Source organism: Hydra vulgaris, chromosome 12, assembly GCF_038396675.1.
Source record: "Hydra vulgaris chromosome 12, alternate assembly HydraT2T_AEP".
NCBI classification, from domain to species: Eukaryota; Metazoa; Cnidaria; class Hydrozoa; order Anthoathecata; family Hydridae; genus Hydra; species Hydra vulgaris.
Genome location: NC_088931.1, coordinates 72,045,776 through 72,067,722, shown reverse-complemented (window position 1 = coordinate 72,067,722; position 21,947 = coordinate 72,045,776). Strand labels below are relative to the sequence as shown.

At 27.9% G+C, this 21,947-nt stretch overlaps 1 protein-coding gene across 1 annotated transcript; it reads right to left on the bottom strand.

Moving 5' to 3' along the window:
- Window positions 1-738: 738 nt before the first annotated feature.
- LOC101239052 (bone morphogenetic protein 1) lies at window positions 739-21,585 on the bottom strand. Its single transcript, XM_065814330.1, has 6 exons — window positions 21,142-21,585; window positions 19,816-20,013; window positions 18,998-19,206; window positions 8,348-8,521; window positions 1,116-1,493; window positions 739-1,029 (listed from the first exon to the last, which is right to left on the bottom strand). Exons 1-6 carry the CDS (start codon window positions 21,393-21,395, stop codon window positions 983-985), a joined length of 1,260 nt encoding a protein of 419 aa, XP_065670402.1. The 5' UTR covers window positions 21,396-21,585; the 3' UTR covers window positions 739-982.
- Between the last annotated feature and the right edge of the window lie 362 nt (window positions 21,586-21,947).

Below are 21,947 nucleotides of genomic sequence, written 5' to 3'. Positions count from 1 at the left end.
TACATTAATTCTACTAATTATTACTCGATAAGTAAAAAATTGCTTCGGTGCCATTTTTAAATTTTTGATAATGTAAATATATTTCGGTACAATTTTCAAAATTTAAAGAGTGAAAAATAGTTTCTCAGACAATTTCAAGATTTCGATGATTTAAAATTTTATCGATAGAATATCGTGAATTTTGAAAAGTGAAATTTATTTCAGTTCAAAATTAAGAAATCATTTTGAACTTACCAAACAAAAATGGAATTTCAAAAAGATTTTTTTTAATCGAAAGTTCAACTTTTACAAAAGTGACCAACCGCAAAATCATCGCATAGACGTTTTCTTAACGTAATTTTAGAAAATTCTTATATATATATAATATATATGCATTACTTTTTTTTCGAAAAATTTAAATAAACAGGCAAATAAAATGACCTTAAAGCCACAATAATTTTCACATGCAACCATTAAAATATCGCATAAAAAATGAATAAAGAAATTTGAATATAAAAATCTCATTTTTATACATCATATTGTGAAAAACAGCCTAAAAATATTTGTCAAATGACCTTATAAAGATAAGGCCAAAAAATTAGGCTCTTTAATTTTACAAGTTTAATCGAGTTTTTAGCGCTTTTAGAAGCTGCTGTACCAAACAGCTTCCCACCCCCTCCCCCTATCATACAATACGCAGTTATACACTTGCTAAGGTGGAGGCGTTTGTATGGAAAAAGGTTTTAAAAGAAAAAAATATTTTTATCGTTATCTAATGTTCACAACGATTGAAGATTTTTTTTTAAATAAATTATTAAAAATACATACAGTTTAAAATGTATATTTACAAATATAAAGATTTTCTTTTTAAGAACAATACAAAACAAAGAATAAATATAGAATAAATAAAACAAACTGTCACATTTTTTAGTGTCAAGTAATTGTTTGTTTCCAACAAATAATATATTTAAAAAAACAATTACTGTGGTTGATAGAGCAATTGCTAAAAACCATTTTGATATGGAGGCGGAGGTCGAGGTTCACGGAATCCTAAATTTACAAACCGATATTTGTTTATAAAAATTACAAATCATTTAGAAAATTTAAACTAAATATTTAAAAAATAATTTATATACCTTGGTTTGGATGATTATAAATATACATGTTAGATTGGTTAATCTCCTGAGCACCAGCATATTGTGATGTGTAACCTCCTTGAAATGACGGATAACCACTTTGATACTGCTGTTGCGAATACAACTGCTGTTGTGAATATGCTGTTTGATTTGGGTATACCTGTGGTTGTGGATACATATTCTCTTGCGGATATGTATTAGAGTTTTGGTAGTTATTTGGTATTGGAACAAAACCTTGATTTACGGTTAGAGAGAAAACAGCTTCTCTTCTTTTATACAAATAATAACCAAAATAAGCAGATATTGAAATAGAAACCAAAATACCAATAATTACAAAAACACGTTCCCTTTTCACTGCTACCTTTGTGTCTACTTGATCTTTAAAAAAATTTGTAATAAATGAATACTAAAGCAACAAAAGCAATTATTTCAACAATATAAATATATGTTTAACAATATATACATTTAATGTTAAACAATATATACATTTAATGTTTAAAGTTCATACCTTCACATGTGTGATTTGCACAGATTTTTGTAATGCCATTTTTTTAATTTAAATATGACATTATGGAAGAGTTGCAAACGGTTTTTACAACCGAATGCAATTTCGTATTAGTTTCAATTCAATTTAGGTTCCAGTTTATTTATTTAAAAACATTAATTTGAAATTCAAAAAGCAAGCAGAGTTATTTAACTTTAAGTGCGATTTTGTTTGGAATTAGGGAAATCTACGGTATGTAATTAAGAATTACAAACTCTTTTTCAGACTATTTTTTAGCTTTAATAATAATCTTGACTAATACTTCAAATAGTGAGCAACTTTTTTTTTAATTATATCTAAAAAATAAAAAACAAACTGCATTAACTCATAAATAATAAAATATTACACAATTTTTTTAAATGGCAAAAATAATGTCGTAACGTTTTTAAAGCAAAGTACAATTATAAAGCTATTGTACTAAAACAATAACTCACTTTAAAAAAAAAATTGCTAAGGCAGACGTTGAGGTGGGGATGTATTTATCTATTGACATGATTAACTCAAATGAAGTTAAAAAGTTCTATAAAAGTTTTCTCGAACAAGTTTGGGTATCTGTAAAAGTTGAACATACTTATCTAAATATTTTATTATTATAAACCAAATCATGCTAATTAAACAAAATATATTGCTGAATCCTTCCGAATAGCCCATAGCTCATATTAGGAGGTCTTATGATTTCTGCTTCATTGTCTGTAGTTTTAACTTCTCAATTATAAAGTGGTATTAATGGTATTAAATCTTTTAACCCAAACAACTCTGCCTAATATGATTTCTGGAATATTTACTAAAACAGCCTCTTTAAACAACATATTACATTTCCTACTTTCAGACACCATATGGTTGCTCAAATCATAGTTAAACTTGTTATTTACCTACAGCAGTAATTATATTTTAAACTTATTTCCTAATGCTATATTAGGAAATAACATTAAGAGTCACTAAAGTGTAACTTGAAGAATCTTAGTTCTTAGAAGAATTTTTTTAATTTAAATATGACATTATGGAAGAGTTGCAAACGGTTTTTACAACCGAATGCAATTTCGTATTAGTTTCAATTCAATTTAGGTTCCAGTTTATTTATTTAAAAACATTAATTTGAAATTCAAAAAGCAAGCAGAGTTATTTAACTTTAAGTGCGATTTTGTTTGGAATTAGGGAAATCTACGGTATGTAATTAAGAATTACAAACTCTTTTTCAGACTATTTTTTAGCTTTAATAATAATCTTGACTAATACTTCAAATAGTGAGCAACTTTTTTTTTAATTATATCTAAAAAATAAAAAACAAACTGCATTAACTCATAAATAATAAAATATTACACAATTTTTTTAAATGGCAAAAATAATGTCGTAACGTTTTTAAAGCAAAGTACAATTATAAAGCTATTGTACTAAAACAATAACTCACTTTAAAAAAAAAATTGCTAAGGCAGACGTTGAGGTGGGGATGTATTTATCTATTGACATGATTAACTCAAATGAAGTTAAAAAGTTCTATAAAAGTTTTCTCGAACAAGTTTGGGTATCTGTAAAAGTTGAACATACTTATCTAAATATTTTATTATTATAAACCAAATCATGCTAATTAAACAAAATATATTGCTGAATCCTTCCGAATAGCCCATAGCTCATATTAGGAGGTCTTATGATTTCTGCTTCATTGTCTGTAGTTTTAACTTCTCAATTATAAAGTGGTATTAATGGTATTAAATCTTTTAACCCAAACAACTCTGCCTAATATGATTTCTGGAATATTTACTAAAACAGCCTCTTTAAACAACATATTACATTTCCTACTTTCAGACACCATATGGTTGCTCAAATCATAGTTAAACTTGTTATTTACCTACAGCAGTAATTATATTTTAAACTTATTTCCTAATGCTATATTAGGAAATAACATTAAGAGTCACTAAAGTGTAACTTGAAGAATCTTAGTTTCAAAACCGTTTTCCAAAAGTGAATCTCAACTGTTTAGCTACAAAAAAAGTGATTACAATTTAACATTGAACTTTATTGCCTCAATCTACATAAAACCGCTGTTCAATTTATTAATTTTAAAAATCCTACTGTTTGCGAATAATTTATTCCTAAGGTTAATAAAACAAAGTGAAAGTATGATCCTTGGGTTACTCCACATATTAAAAACCTTATCTGAGAAAAAAATCCACTTGGTTTATAAACTGTTTAACTAAATGGAAGAAAAATGAACTTAAAACAAATTACAATCTTATCAATCATTCTGTAAAAGCTGAAATACTTGAAGCAAAAAAAGCATATAAAAAATCATTGAAACACTTGTTAAGAACGAAATCTTTAAGCCCATTAACGATAATAACATGGCAAACAAAATTCAATTTTTGAATAAATGGCAAACAAAATAAAAAGATATAATAAATTAATCCCTAAAAAGCTCTACTAAAGAGTATGATTTAGGAGTCATTTTTTCACCTAACGCCAAATAGCGCACTCATATTTAAACAGTTGTCTCTAAGTACTTACAAATTCTTGGTATGCAAAAAGACATTCATTTTCATTGTTGAAAATATGGCTCTCAAGTTATATGAAGAGTTAATATACAAATATACAGTGTCTACTGGGCTTCTTATTTAAAAACTGATAAAACTTTGATTGAATTTGTTCAACGCAAAGCAACAAAATCGGCTTCCAGCTTGAGACATTTTCAATGCTGCAAAAGACTAAGAAGATTGAATTTACAACCATTGACTAAGTGTTTGGGTTGGGGCAGCGATAAGGTTAGAGTTACGAGAAATTTTCTGCACTTTATTCCCGCATTTAGCACATTGAAAATTTCTGTATTTTTGCATTTTACCCGTGTCCACAATAACATACTGTGATATAAGTTTCTCATTCACAAATATAACCCCAGCACTTATGCTATGACCATTGACATGACCATTAGCCTAGCAACTGTAAAAAGATCCTTAAACACATTAAAAAGAATTAAAAGATATTTAATGACAACAATTGCACAAATTATTTTGTCTGCACTAAACATAATAGTTATTGAAGCAGAAATAGCAGCTCAGTTAAATTAAAAGGTGTTGAAGAACTTATACTTATTAGACTTACATAGTGTAACATACTGGTTTCTATTTCATTAAGTTAAAATTGTATTTAAAAACAAGGTTTTTGATTTCATGCATAAATTTTGTCTAGGAGGGGGAAGGGAGAGGGGGTTAGAAAAGAAGTAATTTAAGGGCCCGTATTAAAATTTTGTGGGAGGGCCTATTTTTTTGCTACTCAACTGATACACACATATGTGTTATTGGGTAATTATAAAATAAATTAATAATTTCAATTAATTATAATAGGCATTTTAATACCACTTGAATACATTGTGCATTTATATGAAACTAAATACGCATTTATATGAAACTAGGATCTAATCAAAATGTTATTCAGTGTTACTAACTGAATGATACTATCTCAGTATTAATAATGAACTTAATGTCACCATACATTCTAGTATTCGATCAAAAGTCACCACACTTTGGTTGTTTAGAAAAGCCAGCTGTTCTCAAAGCCTTGTTAAAAATAATTTTTTCATTGTCCATATTTTTGGAGTATCAAGGTTTTAATAGATTTTTTTAAGTCAGATCCATTTTATGACATTTTAGATATTTATTTTTTGTGTTTTCTGAGAAACCATAAAATTATCTTTGATTTCTCAAAAACCTTTATGATTTTTTATAATAACAAAAGTTTTGCTTAATACACAAATTGAGAAAATGTGAGTTATGTCATTTTGGAATAGGTTTATTCTTTATCCCAACAATTACTCTGTTTATTGCATTTCCAAAGCTAAAACAAGACTTTATTAGTGAAGTTTTGACAGAAGTGATATGCCACCAGTTGACTTGCCAAGCATTGACAATTTCTGCCTCTTTATTGTGCATTGATTTTTTTACAAGTTTAATAGTAAATTTCAATATAAAATATGCCAGCTAAGAATATAAAACAACCAAAAAAACAAAAGGTCAAAATTAAAATGAAAGTTAGTATCGCTATTGAAAATGTGTTGAAAACTATTGTAACTGTTTTTAAAGCTCACAAGGTATCATTGAACGTAGAATTAAATTAAAAAAGCTTGGTAAGTACTATAATTTTTTGTCACTAATAAACCCAATGAATACATGGTACAAATGGTTGTTACCAGGTGTGGTGTGATTTTGTTGTGAGGACCCCATAAGGCATAGTTGGAGATAAAATTAACCTTGATGTGTCTTAGTGAAATTTATTAATATTGTTTTTTTAATTTAGTTTTGTATGTATGTATGTATATTGGGGGTATGACTAAAAAGCACATTTCATTTTTTCGGAAATAAGATAGCGACAGAGTCACTTAACAAAATTTCAAATAATACCATGTTATTTTTGTAGCTTGATCTATCTACTTTTAGATCATGTTTTGTTTTTTGGTAAAAATGATGGGAAGAGTTGATCTTAACCATATGCAATCATGCGTATATTTGAGAGTAGGGGGGGGGGGCTTTAACTATTTACTTTAAATATAAAACATTTTTGTAATTGTACATTTTTTATCTAAAAAAAGACTGTTTTATGGTTTTTACCCAAGACTTTTTATCAATTGTTTTAAATTTTAAACAATGATAAACTATAACCATTAAGTTTACTTCTCCATCTGCTTTTGTTTCTAAAAGTTTACTTCTCCATCTACTTTTGTTTCATTAAGTTTACTTCTCCATCCACTTTACTTTTTTTTAAATCTTTTATAATCTGGAAATAAGTATATAAAATACACATAGTACAAAGCCGCAATAAATTCAAGTTCAATGAACTGGTTTTCAGCCATTCTGTTTTAAAGTAATGTCATTTTTAACAAATCAAAGAAAAATCAGTTTTCAGGTCCAAAAAATCTTTGATTGTTATATAACTTGCAGACTTTTCTGTTTGAGCTAATTGAAGAGCTAATTTATGTAATTACTTTACAGATAATGAATAAAAATAGGAATAATATACTTTTTAAATTTTTCTAAAAGGCTGGAGATACTGACTATCTTATTATCTTCATTATTGCAAGTATCTAAACATTTTATTGTCTTCTCAAATTTTTTGCTAACCAACCTTTGTTTGCTTCCTAATTGACTCTTATAACCTTTAAATTTTTTTCTTACTTCACTCTATTTTGCAAAATTTTTTTTGCGCGACATTTTTTGAACATGAAATCTTTTCTGATCATTAAGAAAATTTACATCTTCTTGTCTACTTCTTAAAATTTGTATTTTATCTTTCAAGATGATGAACTTTTTTATTTTTTATTAAATCTTCCTCTTTTAAAACCAAATTTTTTGCCTTTATGGTTTTGTGCTAGTTTAAATTCTTTCTATTCCTTTTTAAGTCAACATTCTTGTCTCTAAATGGCATATTAAAAGTCAAAGAATTCATTAAAGATATTGTAACTAAAAACATTTATATATTGATATTTTTATAAATAAAAACATATTACTATATTTTTAAGTCAATTTAAATTTGGACTGAATTGTAAATTTATAAGCATTTTACTATAATGTAGTAAACATTTTATATATTAGTCAGTATTTTCTTTACCTAATAATAGGCGCATGGTAAATCATTTTACCATGAGACAACCTCCTATTTCAATACAATTAAGCTGTAAAAAAATAGACATGAAGCTATATTAATTGTAGAAATATTTTTAAATTAAAAGCCCCCCCCCCCCCCACTCTCAAATATACACATTATTGCAAATGGTTAAGATCAACTCTTCCCATCATTTTTACCAAAAAACAAAACATAATCTAAAAGTAGATAGATCAAGCTACAAAAATAACTCTCATGGTATTTTTGAAATTTGTTTAGTGACCTTGGCCCTACTATAAAACTTGAATTTTTTGCATTTTTAGCTGGGACCAAATTTTCATCTGCACTGGTGGGGGAGTTTTTTTTTGATTTGGAAAAAAGTATCATTATTTTAAGCTAATACAAGTTAAAGTTCATCTTTTGCTGCTATGACATTTCCAAAAAAATGAAATGCGCTTTTTAGTTATCCCCCTAATATATATATATATATATATATATATATATATATATATATATATATATATATATATATATATATATATATATATATAAACCCTTGGAATCAGGAAAAATGAGTTCGGCAATAATAATTATAAAGCCCCAGATTTTAAATAATTATAAATAACAATAATAATTAAAAAGCCCCAGATTTTAACTTAAGTTAAAATCTGTGGCTTTTTAATTTTTTTTCAGATTGGATGGAAAAAGAGGGCTTACAATAGAGAGACATATCAGATTTTAACTTAAGAAAACAAAGTACAAACATCATATCGGAATCTTTTAATCAAGTGTAATGAAGACATTAATTAAAACATCTAAAGATTGAGGTTGGCAAATTGTTGTCGTATGTCTCTCTATTGTAAGCCCTCTTTTTCCAAACCCTTACAGTTTCATAATGGTGCATTAAAAAGTTCAATAGGTGTATTCTAGAATAAGTAGGCAATTAATTTAGCTATCTTTGTTTTTAATGACAATAAATAAAAATGGTATCTTTACTATGAAACAATTAAAATAACCATAATAGTAAAAAGTAAAAAAGAAAAATTTTCCAAAATGATTTTCTGTTTAAAATTTTTTTTAAACTAACAATAAAAATGGTTACCATCTTTATATGCTACAAAGCCAACCACAAAACCTCGACTTGCATAAGACTTAGTATAGGAAGACAGTTTCATTTCAACATCAACTTTATAATAAGCAGTTGTTATAGAGAACGGTGGTTTTCTTCCACAAAATCCCCATTTTTCTTTTTGAGAAGTTTTATCAGATTTTTTACCTACATTAATATTGAAAGTGATAAATTTATAACAAGATCATCAAACTACATATATGCATACAAACTGAATTTACATTTGTCTAGTTAAAAAGCTAACTGCATTATAGAGTTTTCAGATAAACTCCAACTTTGGCTATCAAGCATAACCAGGATTGGTAATAAGACATAATAAAAAAGAATACAAAAATTAGAAATTATCAAATTTTTTTGAGTAATGAAAAAATTAAGTTCAATATAATTAGAAAGTGAAATCTGAAATCTAAATTTTAGTCTAAACAACACGGGGAATATTTAAATATTTTTACATTCATTCATAATCTAAAAACTTTATACATTAGGGACAGCGCAATGATAAGCTTTAAACCCTAAATTTTTTAATACTCATTTCATAAGTACATTAAACATACTTATGAAATTGGCAAAACATTGCTTTGCCAAAAACTGACCTAATTAGAGCATTCAACATAAATACCTATGAAAGTAGACACCATCTGCTAAATAGCCATTTAAACTTTATTTCACCACCTAAAACCAAAGCACCTCCTTAGTTTTAGGATATTGAGTTAAGTTTAGTTATATAAATATATATAGGTTTCTGTTATAATTGTATAAATATATGGTGTAAAACATGTTTATAACTATTGAAGTGTATAATATAATTTGATTTATATTTTAAATTTAAATTTTGTTTATTGATACCATTTTTTTTTTGTTGTTGTTGAAAAAATTGCATTAATCAGCTTGCTTTAATCAGCTTTAATTAATTTTTTATATGGATATAATCTTTAAAGATAAAATAAAATTTTAAATCTTTGAATTAAATTTCAACCACTATTAGAGTTGGAAGTTACTGGAAGAGAAAAGATGTAGAGCAAGATAACGATTGACAGATGACTTAAAAGATTGCAAATTATATGAATTAGGAAAGCAAGATGAAGGAAGCGAATTCCAAAGAACTGATGTTCTAGAAAAAAAAAATTGACAAATAAAAGTTTTTAGAGCACTTAGGAATAGTCACAGAAAAAGGATGAGACTTAATTGAATGACGAGTAACACGAGAATGAATTTTAGTTGATAGCACAAGAGACGCTAGCTCTTTAGAGCAGTGCCCATTATAGTATTTGTAGAAAAGAGAAATAGAAGCAACATTATGACGATGCGATAATGGTTGGAGGTTAGCTGCAAGAGCAGTTCCAACTATGTTTACAATGTGTTTTTGCACCTTGTCAAAAAGAGAAAGGGCATCATTAAAAGATCTGCCCCAGATATGGCAACAGTATTCCATACAAGGACAGATTTGAGATTTATAGAGATAGAGAATAGAATCCGGAGTAAGGAAGTGTCAAGCTCGATAAAGAGATGCAACCTTAGCAGATGCTAATTTTGCAATGGATTTGATATATGGTTTCCAAGAAAGATTGGAAGTAAGAGTTAATTCTAGAAGATGAAGGGTAGATGACTTATCGAGTACATTACCATTCATAAATATAGGAAGATCAAAATTATTGCTAATTATCTAAACGATTGGCTGAAAAAAAATTGACTTTTAGGTGTATATCTCGAAATTGAGTTTTAATTTCTAGGAGTATATCTCTATTGTTATCTATATCAGGGCTTGTGATGAAGCGAGCACGATCGCGCTCCGCTCGTAAAACGCGCCAGTAAACGGTATTTTCAAACGTTCTAGGCGCGATAAACAATGCTCATTCAGCTTATAACAAGCGTATAAAATAACGCTCGTCCAATAGTTCGGATTATTTTTTTATTTTCATAAAATATTTAAAAAAGATTTTTTGTTAAAGATATTCTATTATCAAAGCACTGATATAAAATATAAAAAGCACTATGTCGTTGTCTTTTGCACTAACGTAATGAACAAGCAGTTTGAAGTTGTTAATAGTCACTAATTTCAATAATGGAATGTGCACGTGGAAACACGAAGTTTTTTTTGTTTTTTTTTTAAAACATCTTCGCTTCCAACAAGGCTGCAAGCAGCCACTAATTAAAGTTGGAAGTTACTGAAAGAGAAAAGATGAAGATTGTAGAGCAAGATAACGATTGACGGACGACTTAAAAGATTGCAAATTATATGAATTAGGAAAGCAAGATGAAGGAAGCGAATTCCAAAGAACTGATGTTCTAGGAAAAAAACTAGACGAATAAGCGTTTTTGGAGCACTTAGGAACAGTCACAGAAAAAGGATGACACTTAATTGAATGACGAGTAACACGTAGACCCGCAAGCCACCGCCATTAGCCGCTAGCCGTCGCCAAGCACTGCTTTATTTTTAGCCAGCTATGAAAAATGCCTTCGCCAGCCATGAAAATAAGTCGCCATAGCCAGCCGTTAAAATCATAGTTAGTTAATTGATTTGAATCGTTAAATTAGTTTATGTCCAATTTTTTTTTTAATTTTATCATATCACCTATCACCAATCGCTTCGTAATATAGTTTTTGGTTTAACCGTGGAATTCCATGAGTCTCGTGTTAATATACCGTATGTTCGAATACCTTAATTTTCGCGCTATAAAAAAAAGTCTCTTGCAGTCCGAAAACAGTAGTCAATGTTTATCATAAAAGAAAAGAAAAGTTGTCATCTGCGCAATTTAAATTTTAAAATGAACAGAAACAATCATTCTAAAGGTCCAAATTATCAGTATTGTTTGTGTTATATATATATATATATATATATATATATATATATATATATATATATATATATATATATATACAGTTCGTGAACGAGTAAATAAATTATATATATATATATATATATATATATATATATATATATATATATATATATATATATATATATATATATACAGATAGAGTGCGAGTAAATAAATTTTTTTTAATTGAAAAAAAAACTGGAACAATTTGCTTGCTCAAGGATCTGAGATGGATTCCTGTGTCCAACAGCAAATCTAGGGCTTCTACATCCAAAGCATGGGACTTCATGGGTCAACTAATCTTGAAAGATTCAAGAAACCAAATTAATCAAAATTATTTATTTAATAATCAGTTGTATTGCAGATACTGTTTCGAAGAGCAATCACGTGTCAATGAAGGTCGATTATCAAAGGTATATGTTACTTCAACAATGACATCTTCTGGTAACCATCTAAACCATGCTGTTTTTAAACATGGAAAGACTTTTGAGCAACCAGTTAGTTCTAAAATTACTAATTGGGTCCGCACTGTACAAAATAATAAACCAGCACAAAGTCAATTTGAATTCAACAGAGATCTTTGTCTGTTAATATGTTTAGATCTTAAGCCACTTAGTTCAGTTGAAAGATCTGGGAAGAAAGAACTTTAAAAGTTTTTGTTCAAAAAATACAGCGTTTCAGCCTCCATCATCTGACTGTATATCTGGATCTGCCCTAAAAAATGTTTATACTTCTGTTAAACAAAGAGTCTTAGAAGTTCTACAATCATGTGTAAGTGGAACTTTGATGATGAATGGTTGGACTGACAAGCGTAATCGTTTACCTTATTTTGGAATTCGTTTAAGTGTTGTGCATGATTAGAGATTTAAAATTTTCACATTGGCTGTTCAGCCAGTGGAGTCGCACACTTCTGAGCAACTTTATCAATTTGTTAAAACTGTTTTAAAAGAATTTTTACCTCAAGATAAGCATTTTTTATTATTTAACACAACTGATGGTGCAGCTAATATGAAAAAATTATCAAAGCTATTAGGCCATGAACGTATAACATGCACCGCACATGGAATTCATCTGCTTTTAACCTCGGATAGCTTAAAAAAAATTCCAGAATTAACTTTACTAGTAAGCAAATGCAAAGAAGTAATAAAAGCCTTACATTTTAAGGGAAATATGCTATCGAATGAAATTGAAACTGTGAAAGACGAGAAGTTGTTCAAAAGAATTACAATTCATGTTGACGAGCTAACAGCTGATGAAGAGGATCGAATTCTTGATTTTGAAATTGAAACTGAAAATGTAAGCATTCTTCCACAAACACAGCTAACTAAATCTGTTAGTCAAGCTGATGAGAGTTCACTTGAAGAGTATTCTGAAGAGCATTCACTTCTAGATTTTGACATACAAGCTAAAAATAATGTCATAAAAAGTCATGAGCACAGTTCTTTAAAAAATAGTGTCCCAACAAGATGGAATAGTACCTTGGAAATGATTGAATCTATCTTAGATCTAAAAACTCATGTTGATACAGTGTTAAAAAAAATTGGAAAGTATGATTTATGTTTTCTTCCTGAAGATTTAGAACTTCTGCAAGAACTGCGCAATTTTTTATCTCCATTTCGAGAACTGACTCTACTTGTTAGCGAGGGAACACCAAATTTGTCTTGCCTTCCACTCATGGTAACTAAAATTAAAAATTGTTGCATTGTTCTAGTCACAGATTCTTCTGCGATAAATCAATATAAAAAGTTAGTTAGAAAATTAATTGAGAAACGGTTAGTTGTTACTAATTTAGTTGAATTAGCGTGTTGTTTTGATCCTGCAATTCGTGATGTTGTTTTGACGAAGGAAAAATGTGAAATTTTGTTAAAAAACAGCTAGAACAAAATAAAAACTTCTTTATTTGGTTCAAACATTTTACCACAAATAGGAACCGATAAAAAGATTAACTTCTCTGCGTCATACATTGACAATAATCAAAATAGTAAAAGCTCAAACGCAGCTCTCAGGACTTTAAAAACTCAGGATTTTAAAAAACTTAGACTGACTTTATTACAGGAAACTGCAAAATCTTCACTAAACTCTGGAGCAATATTAGAGAATAGCAATGGGTTGCAAGCTGAAAAAAATCTTTATCTTACCATTTGTGATAATCAATCACCAGCCTTGCTGTTTTGGAAAAATAATGCAGAAAAGTTCCCTATTCTAGCATCCATAGCCAAGGTAGAAGATAATTTTATTTTTGACATTAAACTAATACTAGTGACAAAAATAACAGCAAAAATAGTTTTTTTCTGAAGTTTAATGTTGCTTATTTTACATAGTTTCTATTGTTTCAGGTTTATCTTGCATTGAGCATCAGCAGTGTACCTGTTGAATGCCTTTTTAGCACGACTGGTTTAATTTTGAATGGAAAGAGATCCTCCTTGGCACCATTTCGAATGAATGCAGTTTGTTTCATACACGATAACTATCCAAATGCTGGTCTATGAGCTAAGTCTTGCATTTTTTGGATTAGGACATTATTTATGTTTTTATTTCATTTTGATTAATTTTGTATTTTATATATGAATATTTATTATATGCAAAAGTTTGTTTTGTTTTGGTTAATACTGTCAGTATTATACTTGTATATATGTCATTATTATACTATAAACAATTATATATATATATATATATATATATATATATATATATATATATATATATATATATATATATATATATATATATATATATATATATATATATATATATATATATACACATCTGCATAGCAATAATAAATTAAATTAGTAAAAACACTTATCTAATTTTTGATTACTTCAACACTGTGTTTCACCATCAGTAGGTTCATCAGGATTCTTCCTGATGAACCTACTGATGGTGAAACACAGTGTTGAAGTAATCAATAATTTGATGTTTTTTTATATATATACATTTAAAATTATTTTTTGTTCATAGTATAGCTTTTTTATTAACTATTATTTATTTTAACTCAAATTTAAAACGATTCTGTTGTTTAGAATGTTTGCAATCAAGGACATTCGAAAAGGAAACAAAGCAATGATGTCAACATTTATTAAATGGAAAGTTGAAGAGATAATAGGCTTTAGAACTAAAATTACCAACGGAACTACATACGTTATTGAAATTTACTGCAAAGTTTGTTCAAGAAATAGAGAAGCGGTATTACAAGGTTGTAAAGGTTTAATACGACAATGTGCTTTACGGTTTATCGATGGGACGAACTTTGTTTGAAAAAATGTCTTTGAATTGTGTCGATCCACACAATTCAAAGACATTTTGAAACATCTTCTCACCTTACTGCAATAAGGTGTGAGAGCGAGAAACCCTCAAATGAGCGATGTGTTACGTCAACCGATGGAATACAAAATACAAAATCCTCAAAGGTAATTAATAAATTATTACCTTTGAAATAAAGATTTTTTATTCTTATTTACCAGATTCTAATATCTTAATTTTAAACTGTGCTAAAGCATCGTTTGTTGCAGGCTTGATCAGGAAGTCGTGTGATCGTACACCATTAATATATTTTGTTTTGATGATTTGGCCATCAAGCATTTACACATTTGCAAATGCTTGATGATGTTTATGTTAAATTTTGATATTTAATTATTTCTAAAACGCGCTGAAAAAATTAAACGAAACTAAGAGAAAGTCAAAAAAAAAATAATAACCTGAAAATAATTTGTCAACAAAAGAAAATTAAACCTAAAAAAACTTAAGAAACTTTTTTTCAAACAACAGTGTTCTTTTTTTTTTTCAAAATTATTTTTTTAATGATGCAGATGAAACTAGCATTTATACTAATGACATTTACAATGCTTTAATTAAAGTTCGTTAACTTTTTTTTATTATTCATTCAACTGTAACATTAAAAAAAGTCGAAAACGATTTCACATTTTTTTTTATAAGAAACCAGTTTATAAGAAACTAGTACTAGGAGCCTCAAAATCTTTAGAAACTTTTAGTACTAAGTAACTTTTCAATAAGAAACTTATTTATAAGTTCGATGAATATTTCCTCATTTTTCACCTAAACATCTCATCAATATTACTCGAAGTTAACTTTGTCTTCAATGGAGATCGGCAGTTTGAATGAGAACTTAATTTGCACGCGCAATCAAATAGAATTCAATTTGATTACAAATGAAAAATAAAAACTTGAAATTAAAGAAACTTTTAAGAAACTTTTAGTACTAGATTTAGAAAAAAGTATCCTTAAAATAAGAAACTTTTTAGTACTAACCGTTTGATTGGTTTCTTATAAAAAAAAGAAAGTGTACTTAACATTAGTTAAAAAAGCTCAAATGTTTTTTCTTTTAAAAAGACTAAATGAAATCGATGTTTATAAAATATATTATAGAAAAAGTTTTAAACTATGATTCAATTAAGATTGGTACTGCATAAAGTAAAAGTTTGAGGAAACAGTGTGCTTTTGTAATTGTGATAGTCTTTTGTTTCTTAGATACAAGCGTCAATATCGTCTTTGTTAAAAGTTTTATCGGATGACGCGTATATAAGACTTGTAAACTGTGCCTATGAAATGGCACTTCTGCCAACTATGCCGCACAAAAACTTTGCTGTTATTGTAAGTATCGATATGTTGACTATTTTAAATATATTAGATAAAGTATTGAATAGTTGATTCAAATAAAAATAGTTGGTTCATATGTTTCCAACTTTGTAAATTTTACTAATCTATTGTAAATTTAACTTTAAATCGAAAAATATAATACACCATTTACGAAAAATGTTTAGGTCAAGAGCTGTTAGATCAATGGTGTTAAAATGATCAAACGTAACAAAAATGGCGCTAGCGGGCGTGAATTCGTAAAATGCACTGCGATGGCTGTGCGTGAATAATGTCCCAATATCCTGAAAGAAGCTCAATTCTTCTCAACTTTGTGCGATGCTAGCCAAGCGCGAAAAACAAAGAAAGAAAAAGCGTTAGTTTTGGCAAGAATTGAAAGATGTGGTTCTCCTTTTTATATGGTTCTGGATCTAGTTGATATTGATAGGTTTAGCGGAGGAGAAGCAGACTCCATTGTCAAGGGAATCAATAACATTTTTGAAACCGGGGAACTTAAACTAGACTCCAATGATTACAAAAATAAATTAGTCAGTATAACATCCGATGGTGTAATTGTAAACTTTGGAAAATATCGCGGTGTCATAGCACAAATTAAGACAGATAGGGAATGGCTACTTCCAGTTCATTGTATCAACCACAGAGTTGAACTGGCAGTTAAAGTGGTTTTTTCTGAGATCTCTAAATTAAAAAAAGTTGATGAATTTTACAATGCAAATTTTTATCTGCTTCGAAACTCGGGGAAAATAAAACAAGAAGTAATAAATGCATCTGCAGCTTTAGGTAAAGTTTACCGCAAAGTTTGCGGTAAAACGTTGTGGCCATAATTTATATTTTAGTTTATCATTTTATTTTCCAAGAACTTGGCTCATAGTGAAAACACATTACAAGATTACCTTTCTTACATTATCTGGGATTTTTCTTAGATAAATGTAAACTATTCAATTTTTAAATATTAAACTAGATTAGATATTTTAGGTACTACGCATTACACTCTACCAAAACTAACAGGAACGAGGTTTGTTGGCCATTATATAAGAGCTTTTAAGAATTTATTGGAGTCCTGGCCAGCTTATATAGTGGCCTACGAGAACTACGTAAATGAACAGAAAAACCCTATAACTACAAGAGCAAAGGTTCAAGGGTTACTAAAGAAATTCAAATCATATAACTTTCTTTGCACTGGTGCCGTTTATCATGATTTGCTAGAGCTCATTGTGCCAGCATCAAAAGTATTTGAAGCAAATAATCTGTTGCCGCATGATATTCTAGCTACAATCAACAGAACAAATTTAGAACTGGAATTGAAGCTCGAAGATATTGATACAGATTTAGAATTTTTAGATAGCTATGTATCACGTTACATGGTTATTGAGGGCAAACATAACTTACCTGAAACACTATCTTGTCAGTTTAGTAAAGCTGGCAACAAACAAAAACACCCCAGTAATAGAAAGTATATAATAGTAAACTTAGATATGACTTTGGTTGACGTAGATCAAACATTATTCTTAGTCAGAAATATTAAGAGAAAGGTTATACCCAGACTTATAAATACATTAAACAGCAGATTCACAAGCATAAAGGAAGAGTCTGAGATTTATCACGCCATGCGGCTCATCGACCCGCAGAACTGGACTGACAACAAAGAGTTTGGCTTGGATGAAATAAAGTTTTTGTCCATGCATTTTAAAACACCATTGGAACAATCCAATTTTAATAAAAAGTTAGTTTTCCAAGAATGGAAACTATTTTTGATTCATTCAAGAACCAATCTTGAAGCAATGGTACGCAATCGCCAAACAAGAGAAATTTGGAGGTCGACGTTCTTGTACAAAAAGTCAAAGTTTCCTAATTTATTAAAAGTTATATCGATTATCTTCGCAATTTCCGGATCAAACTCAAGCGTGGAGCGAATGTTTAGCACAGTAACTAGCATATTATCAGATCAACGTTTATCTATGAATCACGACTCTAAATGATAGCATTATGATATTAGGAAAGATGGAAGCTGGTCAAAAGAAGAAATAATCCTGATTAAAAAGCGAGCAAAAGAAATTTTTTTGAATAAGGGACGAGTGGTTCAAGTTGATGATGATCCAGTTGACTATATGACAACAGCAACAATATTGATTACATATCAAATTTTTGATGATGATGATGAAATAGACAGTGCTGATGAAGACATGACTGATGAATTAGCTGCATTCAGTTTTGACAATGTAGAAGAGGAAACACCGTTGACAACAGTTGAGGGGAAAATCTGTTATTTAACTTATAATGAATAGTTTTAAAAAAAGAAGATTTTCAGATTATTTTTGTGTTATTTTTTTAAGATAAAAAAAACGCAATTTAAAAAAGAAATTTTAGAAAAAAATTAAATAATTAATTTGAATAAAAAATATCAAGAAATATAAAAACCATTAACCGTTAATTAAGTTTACATCATAACATTTTAAAATATCAAAACAATGAAGCAAAACTAAGTCGCTAAATTATATTTGAATACTAAATCAATAAGAAGTTGCATTTTTGTTTGATATTATTTTTTTATAACATAAATAGTTAAAAATAAAATCACCATCTGACAATATACAAGAAGTTTGGAAGTATAAAAATCTACTTAGTTGAAGTAGTTTTATGAGTGTGATACTAATTCAAACTTTTTTTGTCGAAAGAATTATGGAAAAAATAAAAAAAGATAAAAAAAAATAAAAAGCTTTTTATGAGCATCGCCTTCAGCAATTTTCATGATCGCGCTTGCTGATGTTATCTCGAGCGCACATAATCACACTTGATGATAACATATTCTAATTTTACGAGTGCAATATAACACGCTTGACAATTTTCTTCATCACAAGCCCTGCTATATACTGTTATATAATTAAAAATCATTTACAATTTTGCTTAGAAATACTCAATGAATTCCTTAATCAATGAATAACAACAAAACAAAGATAAAACAGATTTGCCATATATTTATAGATTAGAAATTTATAAAAAAACTTCAATTTAAATTTTTTTAAATCTCTATATGCCAACGTTTTATTGTGCATATATATATGCCTATTCCTACTTGTTATTCTGTTTCAAAAATTTGCCACCACAATAGATTTATCCATATATAAATATAAAATTACCTTTTAGAATAGAATTACCAAATAGAATTATCCATATATAAATATAAAATTACCTTTTACAATAACCCTATCATTGTGACAAACTCCAGTAGAATCCGTGTTGTAAATATCAAAATGCATAAAATTTAGCTTTATTACTTTTTTACTGCCAGCTTCTATATCCCATTCACAATCATTTGAGTACGGAAATCTATACAAACTATATGGTTTGGGCCAAAGTGGACTTAAAATTGTTCCAGAGTATCTTTTTAACTTGGAAAATCTAAAAATAAAATCTCAAGGAAAACACAATAGTTATAAAGCTGTTGGAAATCATAAAAAGAGCACCAGAGTTATCCTTGATAGCACCAGAGCTATACTCTGTAGCACCAGAGCTATCCTCGCTTTCTGTCATCAAAAGAGCTGCTATATAAATATAAGTAAAATTGTGCAAATATATATAAACTTTAAAATATGACACTAACAATCTAGCTACAGTTCAATTGCTAGCTATTTAGCATATTAGCTATCTACAAGATAAATTTGGTAATGTCAAACAAGCCTCCAAGTTATCTAGTATTTGTAATAAGACCTTAGGCTAAATAAAAATTAGTCAAAGTTAAACAGTTTCACATATATTAATTCACATTTAGCCATGCTTCATTCTATATGCATCAGACATCATAAATGCAAAAAAATACATTGACAATGTACTAAATATATAATCTCTTTATATACTGCCTTTTTTTTTAAATCCCAATACCTTATTTATTTTTGATTTTGTCTAACATAAACTTAAAAATTTATATTGCATTACTAAACAACTAATTAGTAAAATAAGTTAATTAACAACTAATTTTTTTTTAAAACAAAGCAACAACAACAACAATACCTAGAACACCCTGTACTGTATAGCGAAGATGTATCAATAGTAAATGTTTCATAACTGGCAGAGAAGAAGTTAGAAGTGAGACCTCTATTACTTCTGAACTCAATTGTTATGCAACCATCTATTGCATATATAGTATGTGGCAATGTTTTCATATTGCGTGTACAAAAGCGAGATACAGATGTCTTACTAGAATTACATCTAAAAAACAAATGTTAATAACTAAAAATAAAAACACATTTTAATAACTAAGAATAAAAAACTCAATAAAAAAATATTAGGTTGTAAAAAAATGTACTTAAAAATTCACTGAAAATGTTTTAAATTATATATATAACATTAAATTACCAAATAATAGAGTTGCCAAAAAAGCTTTACAGATGTTAAACAGATGATAAAAACATTAATTTTAATCTAGATTAAAATTGGCATTTTAAAACTTAAAGTGCACAAAACATGTTAGGCCAGGAACACCTAAATACTCTAGTGGATAAAAATTTCCTTTATGTACTTAGCTATATATGAAATTTCAGTACATTGACTGAGGGTACTGCATAATTAGCCATGCATAAAACATAATTTTTGATGTCATAATGTCATACTGAAATAGGGATCTGTGAAGGTTTTAGTATATACATTGATTGAGGGTTTAAGTTTGGACAGGTAAAATCTTGATATAAAGAACATTTATTAATGCAAAGAAAAGATTTCCTTATTTAATTATTCTCAGTATAAGTTGGCATTTTAAAATTAAAGTTCTAAAAAGGTATAAGGTCAGTGCACACCTACATTTTCATTTATGTTTTAAAAATAAATGAAAAAAAATAGCTAAATGTTATATTGTTATTTTTACGCTTTATTCTAATAGTTTATACTTATGTAAATGTGTATTATATATATATATATATATATATATATATATATATATATATATATATATATATATATATATATATATATAAATTAGTAAAAACAATTATCTATTTTTTATTTGTCTTCAACAGCATGTTTCATCATCAGTAGGTTTATTAGCAAGAATCTCTAAACATTAATTCTTTGATGTTTAGACATTCTTCCTGATGAACCTACTGATGGTGAAACATTATGTTGAAGAAAAATAAAAATTAGATAATTGTTTTTACTAATTTATTATTGCTCTGTTCTTTAAGAACATTGACCACTCTATTTGTAAAATACACTAACATAATTTATATATATATATATATATATATATATATATATATATATATATATATATATATATATATATATATATATATATATTTATATTATGATTATTGTTGTTATAAAATTGGAGTAAACTTATACCCAATAAAAACTTCAACATGGTCTCCATCTAAACAATAAGGCATGGTCGCATCCATTGCAAATTTATCCCAATTAAGACGAACCAATCGAGACTCTGATGAAACATCTATTTCGTATGTACACGTGGAATTGATAAAATGATCTGGACTATGTATTACACCTCTAGAATGATTAAACTTTGTTTGACCACATCCCCATGCATTACCGAAAATATATACAATCAATTGAAGAAAAAGCACCTTATCTTTATCCATTTAATTTTTTAAATTGTGCATATATTTCCCGTCATAACACGAAATAATTTAAATTCTTATTTAGATAATAACAAAGCTACGATTTAGTCTATTTGCACACAATAATAATATGTAAATACGGAAAATACAACTATATCGTGTGAGGAGTACTTGCACTTTTTTTTCTGCGCAAAAATAAATATTTTAATTTGAAGACTAAAAAGTCATGCTTCAGTAGACAAAACATTTCATATCATAATTTGGGGGAGTGGGGGGGAGGGGTGAAGAGAGAGAGAGAGGGTTTGTAGGAGTCTTTAAACTCTACACATAACTATTCTGTGCAGCAATTTATTTTTTGTAACGTTCTTGATCTAGTTTTCATGGTATTAAGATTTTTATTTTAACTTTTATTTACGTTTCATATTTATGTATGTATATACATACATAAATATATGTATATGTATATATATATATATATATATATATATATATATATATATATATATATATATATATATATATATATATATATATATATATATATATATATATATATATATATATATATATATA

What these genes read in the sequence shown, in the direction of transcription:
- LOC101239052 (XM_065814330.1), bottom strand. Translation starts at nt 21,395, where the DNA reads ATGGATAAAGATAAGGTGCTTTTTCTTCAATTGATTGTATATATTTTC. An exon ending in CATGTTGAAGTTTTTATTGG is followed by an intron (nt 20,014 to 21,141) that starts GTATAAGTTTAC and finishes TTTGTTTTTTAG; the next exon opens with ATGTAATTCTAGTAAGACAT. An exon ending in TGATAGGGTTATTGTAAAAG is followed by an intron (nt 8,522 to 18,997) that starts GTAATTTTATAT and finishes ATATTAATGTAG; the next exon opens with GTAAAAAATCTGATAAAACT.